At 29.5% G+C, this 14,118-nt stretch overlaps 2 protein-coding genes across 2 annotated transcripts; one reads left to right on the forward strand and one right to left on the reverse strand.

The window, feature by feature from the left end:
* Positions 1–7,651: 7,651 nt before the first annotated feature.
* LOC135960343 (ataxin-10) lies at positions 7,652–10,151 on the reverse strand. The gene is made up of 2 exons (XM_065511613.1): positions 9,019–10,151; positions 7,652–8,942 (listed from the first exon to the last, which is right to left on the reverse strand). Exons 1-2 carry the CDS (start codon positions 10,121–10,123, stop codon positions 8,776–8,778), a joined length of 1,272 nt encoding a protein of 423 aa, XP_065367685.1. The 5' UTR covers positions 10,124–10,151; the 3' UTR covers positions 7,652–8,775.
* A 1,403-nt stretch (positions 10,152–11,554) lies between these two features.
* LOC135962071 (alkylated DNA repair protein alkB homolog 8) lies at positions 11,555–13,590 on the forward strand. The gene has a single exon (XM_065513808.1). The coding sequence runs from the start codon at positions 11,605–11,607 to the stop codon at positions 13,459–13,461; it is 1,857 nt and encodes a 618-aa protein (XP_065369880.1). The 5' UTR covers positions 11,555–11,604; the 3' UTR covers positions 13,462–13,590.
* The last annotated feature ends 528 nt before the right edge of the window (positions 13,591–14,118 follow it).

Genomic DNA, 14,118 nt, shown 5'->3' on the forward strand with positions numbered 1-14,118 from the left:
TCGATTTGTTAAATATTTGTTATATCTAGAATTTAAAAATACACAGTAGAAGAAAGATTTCAATATTCCTTAATAAGCGAAATAAATAAACAGTTTTGTTGCTCTCCTGAAAACTGGTATTTTCTAAGATAGGGGATTTTGAATATAGTACCTCGATATGTACATATACATATATATTTTTGTTTTTTTTTACTACGACTACAATTAAAAAACTTTTTTGTGCACATTTGTCATAAAGTGGACATATGTCTGAATTATTTTTTTGTTTTGTTCTTCACATCACTGTCCAATATTTTGAAAATATTCACTCATGTTGGGGTTTTCTGACTTGTAGTGGGCGTTAATGGAATGCTAATGTGATTTTCTAATATAAAATCACAATATTTAATTGCCAAATTGTTTATTTCGCTATAAATACTTTTTCACAAAACATTTTTCTTATTCCTTTTTTGATTAAACAAAACAAATAGTGTTTTGCAAATTTGTATGTACGCTTAACAAGTTGTTTCGTTTTGATCTTGTTAAGTGATTGTTAATTCCTTTTTTCAAATTTACCTTTTCTCTTCGAAATGCAATAAATACAATTTTATAGAAAAATCACTAAGAAAATTATTGTAATTAATTGAGAAAGAACCATTACGTGCCATTCAATGTTCAAAATTTGAGTGCGGCATGTACAACTGAAAAAAAAAAACCAAAACTAGAACCACTTGTTAAGGTTAATACAAGTGGCCGCATAAATTGAACAGCTAGTGGCTGTTGTTGTTCAAGTATTTTTTGCTCATATCATTTCTGTCTTGCAACCAGACATGAGGCATATGTATATTAACGTATCTGTTTGATTTTTTTATTTTTTTTTTTTAAATTTATAATTAAAACATAAAATTGAAATGTGATTTAGAAAGGAGGTTTGTATAATAAATATCTATGATGAGTTTTCTAAATGTTTTTAATACATATTTTAACGCAAATAATTACATACTATAATTTTAATTTATGACAAATAAGTCATGTTATGTATATCTAAATCTTAGAGTTTTTCAATTTCGGTGCGTATGTTGTATTTTATGTGTTTGAGTTTAACGCCCACTAAATTTTAAAAAGTGGGACACTTAAGGTTGTATGCTAAAAAATGCTTATAAATTAAAATAATGAGTTATCATTATACGTATGTACATAATGCTACAAGCTGTACATAATTAAAAAATCAAAGATCTTTATATTTTATATGTATATGTATATCTAGGTAAAAATTACTAGATCAAACGTAAATGATATACAAAAATACATTTTATTTCGTAAATATATTCGCAAAGTTTTCACAATAAAATTCGTGGAATTAAATGATAATATCTTAAAAACAAAAGAAACATTTCATAATTTTATTGCGATATGAGAAAACATATCGTCGGAATTATTTCATTGTTAAATATAATGAATAATTCGCTTAAGGGATTTCATCTTGTTCGTATAATTCGATTACATGTTTAAAATTAATTAATGTAATTGTTGATATCAGTAGTAAGGTCGTGTTAAGGAGAACAAAATTTTTCAAATTTGTGTACAGACTTGCTTGTACTCGGCAAGTTGTTTTATACTTGTGCATCTATGTAAATTGTCTAATGCGAAACGGGTCTAAGTTTGTCATTCATTTGTAATTTCTAAATTTTTCATTTGCGATTCCATAAAGTGTTTGTATTCTGGATTGTTATAGATAGCGGAGTCGATATAGCCATGTCTGTCCGTCTGTCAACTTTCCGATAGTTTTGCTATTTGAAATAGGTAGTCAGTTCTTATTTAAAATCGAGAAAATCGGCTCACAAATGGATTAGATCTAAGCAAAAGAATAGAATAACCTCGATTTTTGACCTATCTATATTACTAACCATAGACAACAACTAGATAGGTAACTGAGAGCCAAAAACCTAAGTCTGTTGTCAGAAACCTAATTCATGAGAATGTATTGCATGTATTTTGTTTTTGTAACACACGTATGTGCGAAAAGAGAGTAATATTTTACTCTCTCCTTCCGTTCTATGCGTTTATTGAATATAAATAATAAACTTTATTCTTTACTAACCCCCATTTTCTCAATCTCTGGTTATTTTTTATCGTGACGATAAACTGACAGTTCTCATAGTCCCCTTTTACAATGCAGAAAAGTATATATATGGGGCATTTCATGTCAAGTGAACCAACTTTTGAAATCGATGTCTTCCGATCGGGATGAAATTTGCACCAAGGTTAGCTCTATTGGATAGTAACTCAGACACAATTTTTCAACAACATCGGTCGAGAACTCTCTGAGTTATAGGGGGTAAAATTTTGACAATTTGGTCAAACAGGGGTTTTTTCTTATCCATGTAACTTATTACCTATTGTTCTTAGCAAAATGTGTTCCAAATAGTATAGATAGCTATTTCTTCGATCTTTCGAAAAAAAATATTTAAAAAAAAAAATAAAAAATTTTTAATATTTTTTTTCCGAAATCAAAAACTTTTTTGACTTTTTTTTAAAATACGCTATTTTTTTTTATTTTTTTTTTTTCTTAAAATAAAGTTTAGATATTTTCCTTGAACACCTACTTGGTCGCTTAGTGGGATGCGAGTGGGATATCTATCAAAATAAATATTTTGTAACTCAAAACATAAAATTTTTGACTTTTTTTGCAAAATCAAAAACTTTGTTGACTTTTTTTTTTCAAAATGGACCCTTTTTTAATCTTTTTTTTTAGGTCAAACAAAAGCTTAGATATTATCCTTGAAGACCCTTTTGGTCGCTTAGTGGGATGCGAGTGGGATATCTATCAAAATAAATATTTTTTAACTCAAGACTTACAATTTTTGACTTTTTTTTTTGCAAATACGATTTTTTTTTCCAAATGGGCCCTTTTTTTAAAATTTTTTTTGTAGTCAAAAGAAAGCTTAGGTCCATTCCTTTAAGATATTTTTAGTCCCTTAGTGGGATGCGAGTAGGATATCTATCAAAATAAATATTTTGTAACGCAAGACATACAATTTTTTAATTTTTTTTTGCAAAATCAAAATTTTTTTCCAATATGGGCCCTTTTTTAATTTTTTTTTTTTTGCTCAAAAGAAAGCCTAGGTCCATTCCTTTAAGATATTTTTAGTCCCTTAGTGGGATGCGAGTGGGATATCTATCAAAATAAATATTTTGTAACGCAAGACATACAATTTTTTAATTTTTTTTTGCAAAATCGAAATTTTTTTCCAATATGGGACTTTTTTTTAAAAATTTTTTTTGCTCAAAAGAAAGCTTAGGTCTTTTCCTTTAAGACCTATTTTGTCACTTAGGAAGATGTGAGTAGGATATCTATTAAAATAAAAATGTTGTAACTCAAGACATTCAATTATTGACTTTTTTTTTTGCAAATTCGAATTTTTTTTCAAAATGGGCCCTTTTTTAAAAATTTTTTTTTAGTCAAAAGAAAGCTTAGGTCCATTCCTTTAAGATATTTTAGGTCCCTTAGTGGGATACGAGTGGGATATCTATCAAAATAAATATTTTGTAACTCAAGATATACAATTTTTGATTTTTTGGCAAAATCAAAAACTTTTTTGACTTTTTTTTAAAATGGGCCCTTTTTGTAATTTTTTTTTTTGCTATAAAGAAAGCTTAGGCCTATTCCTTTAAGATGGTTTTGATCGCTTAGTGGGATGCGAGTGGGATATATATCAAAATAAATGTTTTGTAACTCAAGACATACAATTTTTGTGTTAAAACATTTATTTTGATAGATATCCCACTCGCATCCCACTAAGGGACTAAAAATATCTTAAAGGAATGGACCTAGGCTTTCTTTTGAGCAAAAAAAAAAATTTAAAAAAGGGCCCATATTGGAAAAAAATTTTGATTTTGCAAAAAAAAATTAAAAAATTGTATGTCTTGCGTTACAAAATATTTATTTTGATAGATATCCCACTCGCATCCCACTAAGGGACTAAAAATATCTTAAAGGAATGGACCTAAGCTTTCTTTTGACTACAAAAAAAATTTTAAAAAAAGGGCCCATTTGGAAAAAAAATCGTATTTGCAAAAAAAAAAGTCAAAAATTTTAAGTCTTGAGTTAAAAAATATTTATTTTGATAGATATCCCACTCGCATCCCACTAAGCGACCAAAAGGGTCTTCAAGGATAATATCTAAGCTTTTGTTTGACCTAAAAAAAAAGATTAAAAAAGGGTCCATTTTGAAAAAAAAAGTCAACAAAGTTTTTGATTTTGCAAAAAAAGTCAAAAATTTTATGTTTTGAGTTACAAAATATTTATTTTGATAGATATCCCACTCGCATCCCACTAAGCGACCAAGTAGGTGTTCAAGGAAAATATCTAAACTTTATTTTAAGAAAAAAAAAAAAATAAAAAAAAATAGCTTATTTTAAAAAAAGTCAAAAAAGTTTTTGATTTCGGAAAAAAAAATATTAAAAATTTTTTATTTTTTTTTTTAAATATTTTTTTTCGAAAGATCGAAGAAATAGCTATCTATACTATTTGGAACACATTTTGCTAAGAACAATAGGTAATAAGTTACATGGATAAGAAAAAACCCCTGTTTGACCAAATTGTCAAAATTTTACCCCCTATAACTCAGAGAGTTCTCGACCGATGTTGTTGAAAAATTGTGTCTGAGTTACTATCCAATAGAGCTAACCTTGGTGCAAATTTCATCCCGATCGGAAGACATCGATTTCAAAAGTTGGTTCACTTGACATGAAATCCCCCATATGTATATATTCAGTGTCCTTATGAAATTCTAAACGATCTATATTTTTATAATTTTTTTTCTGTTAATATTTTCTTTATTGCCGGGCGAAGGGATTTTAAACCCTTGGGTGTATCGAACGCGGCTTCAAAATTTCACTTTTCAAAATTTTCAGAAGTACTGTCATATAAATTCAAAAGGGAACTTTTGGTTCACAATGTTAATAAATAGTACCATATTATATATCATATAAAAGGTATTTTGAAGTACTATTCAATGATACCCATAATGATCAGAATTTTTTAAAAATATATGAGAAATTTAGTATATATTGACTTTAAATTCCTATAATTCTTAAACTAAGACAGACCGGGCAAACATTTTAACGTTTTTGTCCTTATAATTATGAGAGATTATTAGATTTTCATTTTTTATGGAAATGGATAATTTAGGTCTATTAGCATCATTCGTAACGATATATGTAATAGTAGTTTAAATTTTACGAGAAAAAGAAAATAGACGTAAGTACACATTTATTTTCTATTTATGAATTTTGTAATAGCAAGGTGTCGGTTACGTCTAAATTTTCTTTTAAAATATATGAAATTTAAAAGAAAATTTTGAATTTTGCCCGTTTGAAGATTTGAAGTTACTTTGTGATAAAAATACGATGCCTAAACAATAGATGTTATTTAATTTTTAATTATTTTGCCATTAAACATTAAATGTTACTTAAATTTGCTTGTTTGCTTATGTATTAAAGACCTGCACAAGCTGCATTGTTTAACATGAAGACAATTGCCACATGATGCTTTTGTCATGTTATGTTCTTTATACCTTCTTAACAGCAACACGCAAAGGGAATGGAATTAAAAATGTAATGTTTTTCACATACATACATATTTTAAATATTCTGACTTAGGTACAATCGCTCGAATATTATTAAGGGGGCATTTAATAATTACATTGCTAAATAAAATAAAACTCCATGAACAAAGCCAATTGGCCTATTAGACGGTGTTTAATTAAAGCAAATGAAATTAAAGTATAAATCGTTAACGGTGAAGTTTATAACAAATTTAATGATATTAAAGACAAATGTGTTTATTATACTCGTTGTACAAACGTGTTTAAATTTAATGAAGTGTCTCTGAATCTTTCGCGGCATAATTGCTACAAAAATATAAATATGTTCCAATGGAACAAATTCAACTGCCCAACGATTTGAAGAATAAGTGTAGGAGGCTATTTATTAATGCATTTATTGCGTAACTTAACAGAATTTTTTTTCCTATTTTTTGTTTTCAAATAAAATCTAGGAGGCTTGAACAAAATTATTTAAATTTTCATATTAGTATATTTTTATGTTATTAAAAAATGTTTGAAATTTTTCTTGGAAAATATTTAATTTTCTTATGAGAAAATATGGGCGAAATTTACTGCATTTTTGCATTTTAATTATATTATTTACGTTTCAGACTTTTCGATACATCAAGAAATATTGGCCAATATTGGGATATTATACAAAAATATTTGAACTACATAAATCATTGGGTAATGTAATTTATTATAAAATAGCAACAAATTTGTGTAAAAAAAGCTAAAATTTCCTTCATGTACAATTTTATAATCTTTATGAACATTAGAGTTAATTTCAAAAATTTGATTGCGGGTATCATAATTTTTCTGACAACTTTTTAACGGGTTATGATAGAAAGAAAATATTGGTACCGTTTTGATAAGCTTAAAATGCCTTTTCGTCGTGCATGTTTAGAAAAACTAAAATCCTTTTCTTTAATTTTTTTAATGAGATTTGCGCCCTCTTATGTGGGTTTTTGGAACAAATGAAGTGACATGGTCACAAACGAACTCTAATGAACATGTTCTTATTCTGAATGAAAAAAGTTTGGAAAAAAAGTCGTGTGCGATTAATAATATTTATTAAAAAATTCATTCCAATTCCCAGCAAAAAAAGTGAGGAAGAAGATGCAGAATTTTCACAACAAATAGCATGCTTGATGTACTTCCAATTTTGGTGAAAAAGCTATGAATTTTACATTAGCTTGTCATTGGAGGGATGTTGTTCATTTTTTACAACTTTTTACTTAATAAATTCGATGCTTTCGATGCGATTAAATTTCGATTTTAAGGTGTTATTTTAATGTAGGTAGTGGATACCTATATTTTTTGGCATCTTGGATGGAAATATAAATAATAGAAAAAAAGAGATGTAATTGAGCATTTATGAACTGATTTTAATTTAGTTATAAAATTTATGAAACAATGGTTGATTAATTTTAATGATTAAAAAATGTAAAAATTGTTTGTATAACAATTTTTACAGGTTTTAATAAATTTTATAAAATTCAAAAAATGTAGGAAACAATTACATCAACGAAATATTTATAATTCAGTGTCAAATACCCATATTTAAAATCACATCTTCAGAGGTAGAAAAGATTCATTTGCAACTTTAGATGTGATTAAAATGTCATATGTAAAGATGCACTTCCTTTATTTTTTGCTGGGTTATGAATTACTTTTTTCCTTATACCTATTATTTGTTCTAAATATTTAAAAAAAAAAAATATAATGCTAAATAATAATAGTTCTCAGATTTTCACTGTTCAGCAGTTGTGTAAAATTTCATTCTGCTATGCAATTTTATTCTGCCTAACAATGCGACACTTGTTAACATCAATTCAACTCAAGCTACCACACATAACACCAGCATCATCAATAGTTATAGGCATGACATGGTACAACACGGTTTTCGCGGCGCGATGACATTGAACAACATGATGTGCGCGTCGACACAACAAAACAAAGCATCAAATTTTGAAGTAAGACGTTTTTCTACAAAATGTTGTCTTGTGCAGGCCTTTATTATGTATTAACTTAATTAAAACTTAGGATGTATTACACTTAAATTTCCTCTTTTTTAATAAAAAAATTTAGTCGTAACCAACATAATTTTATTAATATTATAAAATGTGTAATGGGAAAAAAAGACGTAAGCTACAAAAAAATCGGATATAGTGTATACATATATGAAATTGAAACAAACTGCATCCTATATCTCAGATATAATAATACTTATTTATTAACGGAGTTTTAAAGAAGTACCATGGCCATTTAAAAAAAAAATATTTTATTTATTTTTGTATACACAAGAAAAAATGCAAGTGCATATGTGTTTAGTTTTAGTATACTTTTGCAATCAAGGCGAATCTTATAATAGGCCACAAGTTTTTTTGTGCTACACTCTTAAGTATGTTAAGTGCCCTGGAGACGATCAAATAAACCCTTCAATCAGTGCATATGTGTGAGTGTCGTATGCTTAAAGCTTTAAAGGAGACGTACAAATAAATATGTCAATCACCGCACTTTTTCATTATTACCAAAAATCTCGGAGAAATTGAATTTTTTTTTGTTAATCTGAGACGTAACACAAATGATATTTGATTGTCAATCACGACAGGAGACGATCAAATAATCAGTCGTCAACTAAAAAATCAAAACTTTTTGATTTTCATCAATCATTGCCGACAACGCGTACGTGTAGCCGAAAAAGAACGACTGCACGCACACAACTATGTGATTGATGTGTTTATTTGATCGTCACCAGGGCACTTTATTGTCCACCAATATAGATGAAACATATATGGTTTAAAAGGTTTTTTCTCTAGATGTGCACAATAAAAAAAAATATTTAAGAATTCTTTCCATAAAAGTGGTCGAATTTCGGCCAGCAGGCGATCCTAGTTTATATAAATTCGCCTTAGTTGCAATTAAATATATTTTTTTTAAAATCGAAGGACTACTTTCAGCGACTTTTTTTTAGTTATTTGAATTTTTGAGATAACGTCATCGATTATTCGATTTTTTTCCGATCAAAATATTATTTTCATAAAATTATTGCTTGGCAACTCTAGCTGTTTAATTTGTTTTTCATTTATTTGAGTTAGCCTGTTTTTGAGCAAACGACAGTTAGACAAAAATTCGGCGGCTTCAGTTTTCATCATTTAATTGTTTTCCATAATACAATTTAAATTTACTGTTTACCAGGATTAATTCGCAACGAACCCATATCTAAATTCAATTCGGTGAGTATTTCATTGTGGGCAGGACCCTGTTTTGTCAAATTAGCTATAACTTGCTGAATTTCCGGACATCCAATGCAAGCATTTCGTATTGCCAGTATGCTCCATTCCTTCATTACTAAACATACAAAAAATTAGTTATAAATATATGTATGTATGTATTTTATGTATACATATGTATTTTAATAACTTACAAGGATTTCGTGCATCCATGTTGGTGCATTCGAATAGAGCTGGCATTAATTGTGTATCCAAACAATATCCCTTGTTTGTATCATTGTTGTAGAGCAAATTGGCTATGCAGCGGACAAGTAATGTTTTTAATTCGAATGATATTTCCGATTGGTAATCTGCTGGAACAGTTGATGTGGGTGCCACCTCCTCCAGTTTGTTCATAGGTGAGAAAATAGTATTTGAACTTTCTTTGCTAGCTGAAACTAAACAGCGTAAAAGACTTGAAACATTTAAGAACAGTGAGTGGTCGGTAGCATACAGTTGCGAGTAATATTCGGATCCTGAAGCTGATGCTATACACTGTAGAAGAGCGTAGGCTTCTTGAGGTTTCATTTTATCAACTTCCTGTAGTGATGCTACGCGAAGTATACAATCGGACTTGATTTTAAACTCTTTAGAAATGTGCTGTAGTATGAAAGTGTGTACTGTTCCATTTGGACTGTCTTGGCGAAGGTAATTTAACAAGTAATCAAGGAATGTCAATCTTTCAGTTGTAGTTAATTGTGCATAACATTTAATTGTGTTGCGACCATCTTTAACCAAAAATTCTTCAAAAATAAAATGTAAAAAATCGAATTGAAGAGAACATTTTTGTTCCAATATTGAATGCCAAACAAATAATATAGTTTTCAACACAAGTGGCAATTGAACTAATGATTCTCCTGATGTCGGCTTCATAACATTGTATACTATCATTAACATAACATCTACATTTCTGTCCAATGTTTTTTCAGTGTCCATACACTGTTGCAAAATGTTGTTGCCATGATTTCGCCACACCATTGCTTGTGTTTCTTCGTTATTTACAATGATATTGGCCATTAATTGCCAACCAATTTTTTGTAACTGTGGAATACTTTCATCGATGTTACTTGGTGCTTTTGCAAATAATAGATTCTGAAGAAATTGTTGGAAATCTTCATTTGATGCAATTTGGGACTGTATGTTACATCCACGTGCACATAAATTCCTTAATATCCTTAAGTTATTTAAAATGTCATCTAAATTGGCAGAAGTGTCATGCTGTTTTAGTAAAATACTATTGACTATTTCATTAACTTCCATTTGAGGATCACTATAAAAAGAAATTTACAAATTATAAAAAACAATTTTAAACTTCTAAACAAAAACTTGCCTCATTGTAATTTTTTTTTAGCAGCTGTAAGGAAAATGTAAACAAATGAAAAGATTGCCAGATGAATCTGTTGGACTTCCCAATAAACATTTCCCAATGACATAAATTGTATGACATGATAAACTTCAAAATGGTTGTCGACAGAAATAATTATAGTTAATCGCAGTTGGAGACGACGCGTAGGGCAGTAATAAACAAATGATATAACAATACTTCGTACTAATTCACAGGATAAACTCTTACGCATGTCATTTGCAAGAATGTATATAAAATAAGGTAAGCATTTAAAAGATAATTTATTTTAATCTATGCACCAGTAAAATTTAAAAATTACTTTATTGTCTGAAATAATGGAAGTACTCATCTATGTGGTCCTTTAATGTTTATTCATATTGCGTCATAACTAACAATAAAAAAATAACCTGTTATTACTTACCAATTCGGAATAACCACAAAAGAGTAGTGCAATTTCAGTTTTATCGAAAACACGTAAAAAGTAATTTGAATGGCGACAAAACGTAATTTCTTGCCGCCACCTTAAATAAAAAAATTATCTTAAATTTATAAACACGAAATTTTCTGTTTTAGATTTTAATAAGTTAAAAACCATTAAAGCAAATAATTAAATAAATTGTATTAATATAAATATAATAAATAGTATTTAGGAACAAATCAAGATCCCCGCAACAGTTTATATTTTTATAATTTTTTTTTTGTTAATATTCATATTTTCCGTATTGCCGGCCTTCGGCCGTGCGAAGGGACTTTAAACTCTGGGGTGTATCGATCACCGGCTTCGCTAAAATCACTTTTTCTGTATATCAAAATGTTCTGAAGTACTGTCATAAAAATTCAAAAAGTAATTTTTGGTTCAAAATATTAATAAACAGTTCCATATTATATATCATATTAAAGGTATTTTGAAGCACTATTCAATGATAGCCATTATGATCAGATTATATTCCAAATAGATGAGAAATTTACTATTATATATATTGACTTTAAATGCATATAACTATTAAACTAATAGAGAGCAGACAAAAATTTTAACATTTTTGTGCTTATAAGTATGAGAGCTATAAACACCAAAAAAATTATTCAAATGCAAGCTGTTTCGATGATCTTGATTTATGTCGCTGATTTTAGTGTTTTTGAACTGTCGAATTTGACGCCTCTGTATACTTTGTGGCTGAATTACGAAGGTAAATAGTATTTAAAAGTTTAAAAAATGTATAAAAAAAATGTTCTGCTACTTTGGGATTTGTCAAATCTACATCTGGTAGCTTTTTATTTGTCAAATCATGTTATGAGTGGCATCTTCACAATCATATGGATGTCAATTGAGCAGCACCGAAGAGCACATTATCAAAGGAAAAAGAAGAAGATATAAACAATCCGAAATTTTAGAAAAATGACGCAAAATTATAAAATTCGCAAATTGGACAAGAAACAAAAACGTTGTGAAGCCATTATACAAAAAGATTGTGACATTGTTGCTTCCAAAGAAGAGCCTACGAAGTACGTAGCACTATTGAATGCAGGTTTATCAACAGGTCTCACCGAAGAACTTGTATTGGAAACAGCGGAAAAATATGGCCATATCAAAAGGCTGCTTATGCTGCCAAGTAAATCTTACTGCTTTTTAGAATGTGCCGATGTTAGTGATGCAGTTTCCATAGTAAATAATATGCATGGTTTAGCTACCATTGGACAAAACCAGTCGGTTGTGTACTTAAGTTATTTTAAAGAACTGCCGGAGGAGGAAAATTCATCATGGGTAAAACAATTACCCAGTGGACTAATAGTGATAAATGAATTTGTAACAGAAATGGAGGAGTGTGAACTGTTAAATGCTTTAGAAATTGACAATGTTTCAATTGATGCGGCTTTAAAGCATCGAAGGGTAAAACATTTTGGTTATGAATTTCTTTATGACATAAATAATGTTAATCCACAACAACCACTAGATAGAAATATACCATCGGAATGTAATTTTATGTGGAAAAGATTAGAAAATATGTGTGAGAAGGATGGGCTATCGTTTGAATGGAAAGAACCGAATCAATTAACGGTAAATTCATATGAAGCTGGTCAAGGAATACCACCACATGTTGATACCCATAGTGCCTTTCTAGATCCTATTCTATCTTTGTCTCTGGAAGGCGATGTAGTTATGGAGTTTCGAAAAGGTTTAGAACGTTGTTCTGTCTTCCTGCCTCGTAGATCATTGCTGATTATGTCAGGAGAATCAAGGTATGATTGGACTCATGGCATAACACCCAGAATAATGGATGTTGTTCTGACTACAAATGGAAATCTTTCGACTAAGAAGAGGTCAAAAAGGACATCACTTACATTTAGAAAACTCCGAAATGGACAATGTTCGTGTAAATACCCAACACTGTGTGATTCACAACTAATGAAGAAGTCTTTAGCTACAACCGATCACATTGGGAGCGATAAAGCCGCCCTTTTGGAGGAACTGAATGTTCATAACGTATATGACACCATAGCCGAGCACTTTAGTGAAACACGTCATTCTCAATGGCCTCGAGTTACGGAGTTTTTGAAAAGCTTCCACCAATCATCCATTCTGCTGGATGTTGGTTGTGGTAATGGTAAATACCTTAATTCCACTCCAGATTTGTTAAAAATTGGATGTGATCGCAGTAATGGTCTTCTTAAACTTTGCAAATCGCTGCAATATAATATATTCCGTTGTGATTGCCTTCATGTTCCTGTGCGTTCTAATTCCGTTGACGGATGCATAAGTATAGCTGTAATTCACCATTTAGCTACTGCAGATCGGCGCTTAAGTGCTATTAAAGAACTTGTACGTATATTGCGTCCTTCCGGCCGCGGTCTAATTTACGTTTGGGCTAAAAACCAAATTGCTGACAATAAAAAATCGTCGTATTTACGACAAAATAAATCCATAAATAAAAATAAAACAACCGAGGATGAACTAAGGCAACAGACCCAACGGCAGATGGATGAAAAAGCTAAGGAAGCACCGGTAACACTACCAGTTCACTCAAATCGCACAACTTTCCAACAACAAGATGTTCTCGTTCCTTGGAAAGTTAAAGCGCCACAAAATGAACAAAATGGAGAAAAGCCAACATTCCTCAGATACTATCATGTCTTTGAAGAGAACGAATTGGACGTTTTGTTACATGGAATTCCAGAGGTTCAAATTTTAAACAGTTACTACGATCAGGGTAATCATTGTTGTATATTTGAAAAAGTTAAACTTACAATTGATTAATGTATATTTACATATTTACTAGTAAATAATAACTATAATGTAAGTATATTAATTAAAAATAAATTGTAAAATGATTTATGGATGTTTTTAAATTATGTAATAATATATTTGTAATTTTAATTAAACAAATAGCATCTCATTTAAACTTTTCATTTTTAATATGAATTAAATTTATAGCTCTGGATTAACTGCAGTTGTCCAAGATCACTTGTAAACGTTATACATATTTGTTTTTAAAAAATATATTTTTTTTTGGACAAATTTTTGTTTTAATTTCGTAAGTTTGAAAATGTTGCAGGGCAAAAACTATTTTTTTGTTGATGTGATTTATTTTATAAACAAGTTGCTAAAAAAATTTATGGTAAACATCAAAGGTATTTAAAAAATACTTTAAAAATATTGTCCATCAATTAGATATGAAACGGTTACATGGCTGTGCATAATTTTTTTGATTTCTCCCAAATACATACTTGTTTACAAGTTTGTTCGAAAGATAATCTTTATACATATATGTATATAATTCTTCTGTACGTGTGTCAGTAACTGAACTCCTCCTTAACGGCTGGGCCGATTTCGATGATATTTGTTGCGTGTGTTTGAGTGGGTCCCTGGATGGTTTAGATTCACAATTGACCTATATATGAACAATGGGCATGG

Source organism: Calliphora vicina, chromosome 5, assembly GCF_958450345.1.
Source record: "Calliphora vicina chromosome 5, idCalVici1.1, whole genome shotgun sequence".
Classification (NCBI taxonomy): Eukaryota; Metazoa; Arthropoda; class Insecta; order Diptera; family Calliphoridae; genus Calliphora; species Calliphora vicina.

Bases quoted from the DNA above. Each gene is read 5' to 3' on its own strand.
- LOC135960343 (XM_065511613.1), bottom strand. From the start codon at position 10,123: ATGGAAGTTAATGAAATAGTCAATAGTATTTTACTAAAACAGCATGAC. The intron at 8,943-9,018 runs GTAAGTTATTAA...TTGTATGTTTAG, and splicing joins CATGGATGCACGAAATCCTT to TAATGAAGGAATGGAGCATA.
- LOC135962071 (XM_065513808.1), top strand. From the start codon at position 11,605: ATGACGCAAAATTATAAAATTCGCAAATTGGACAAGAAACAAAAACGT.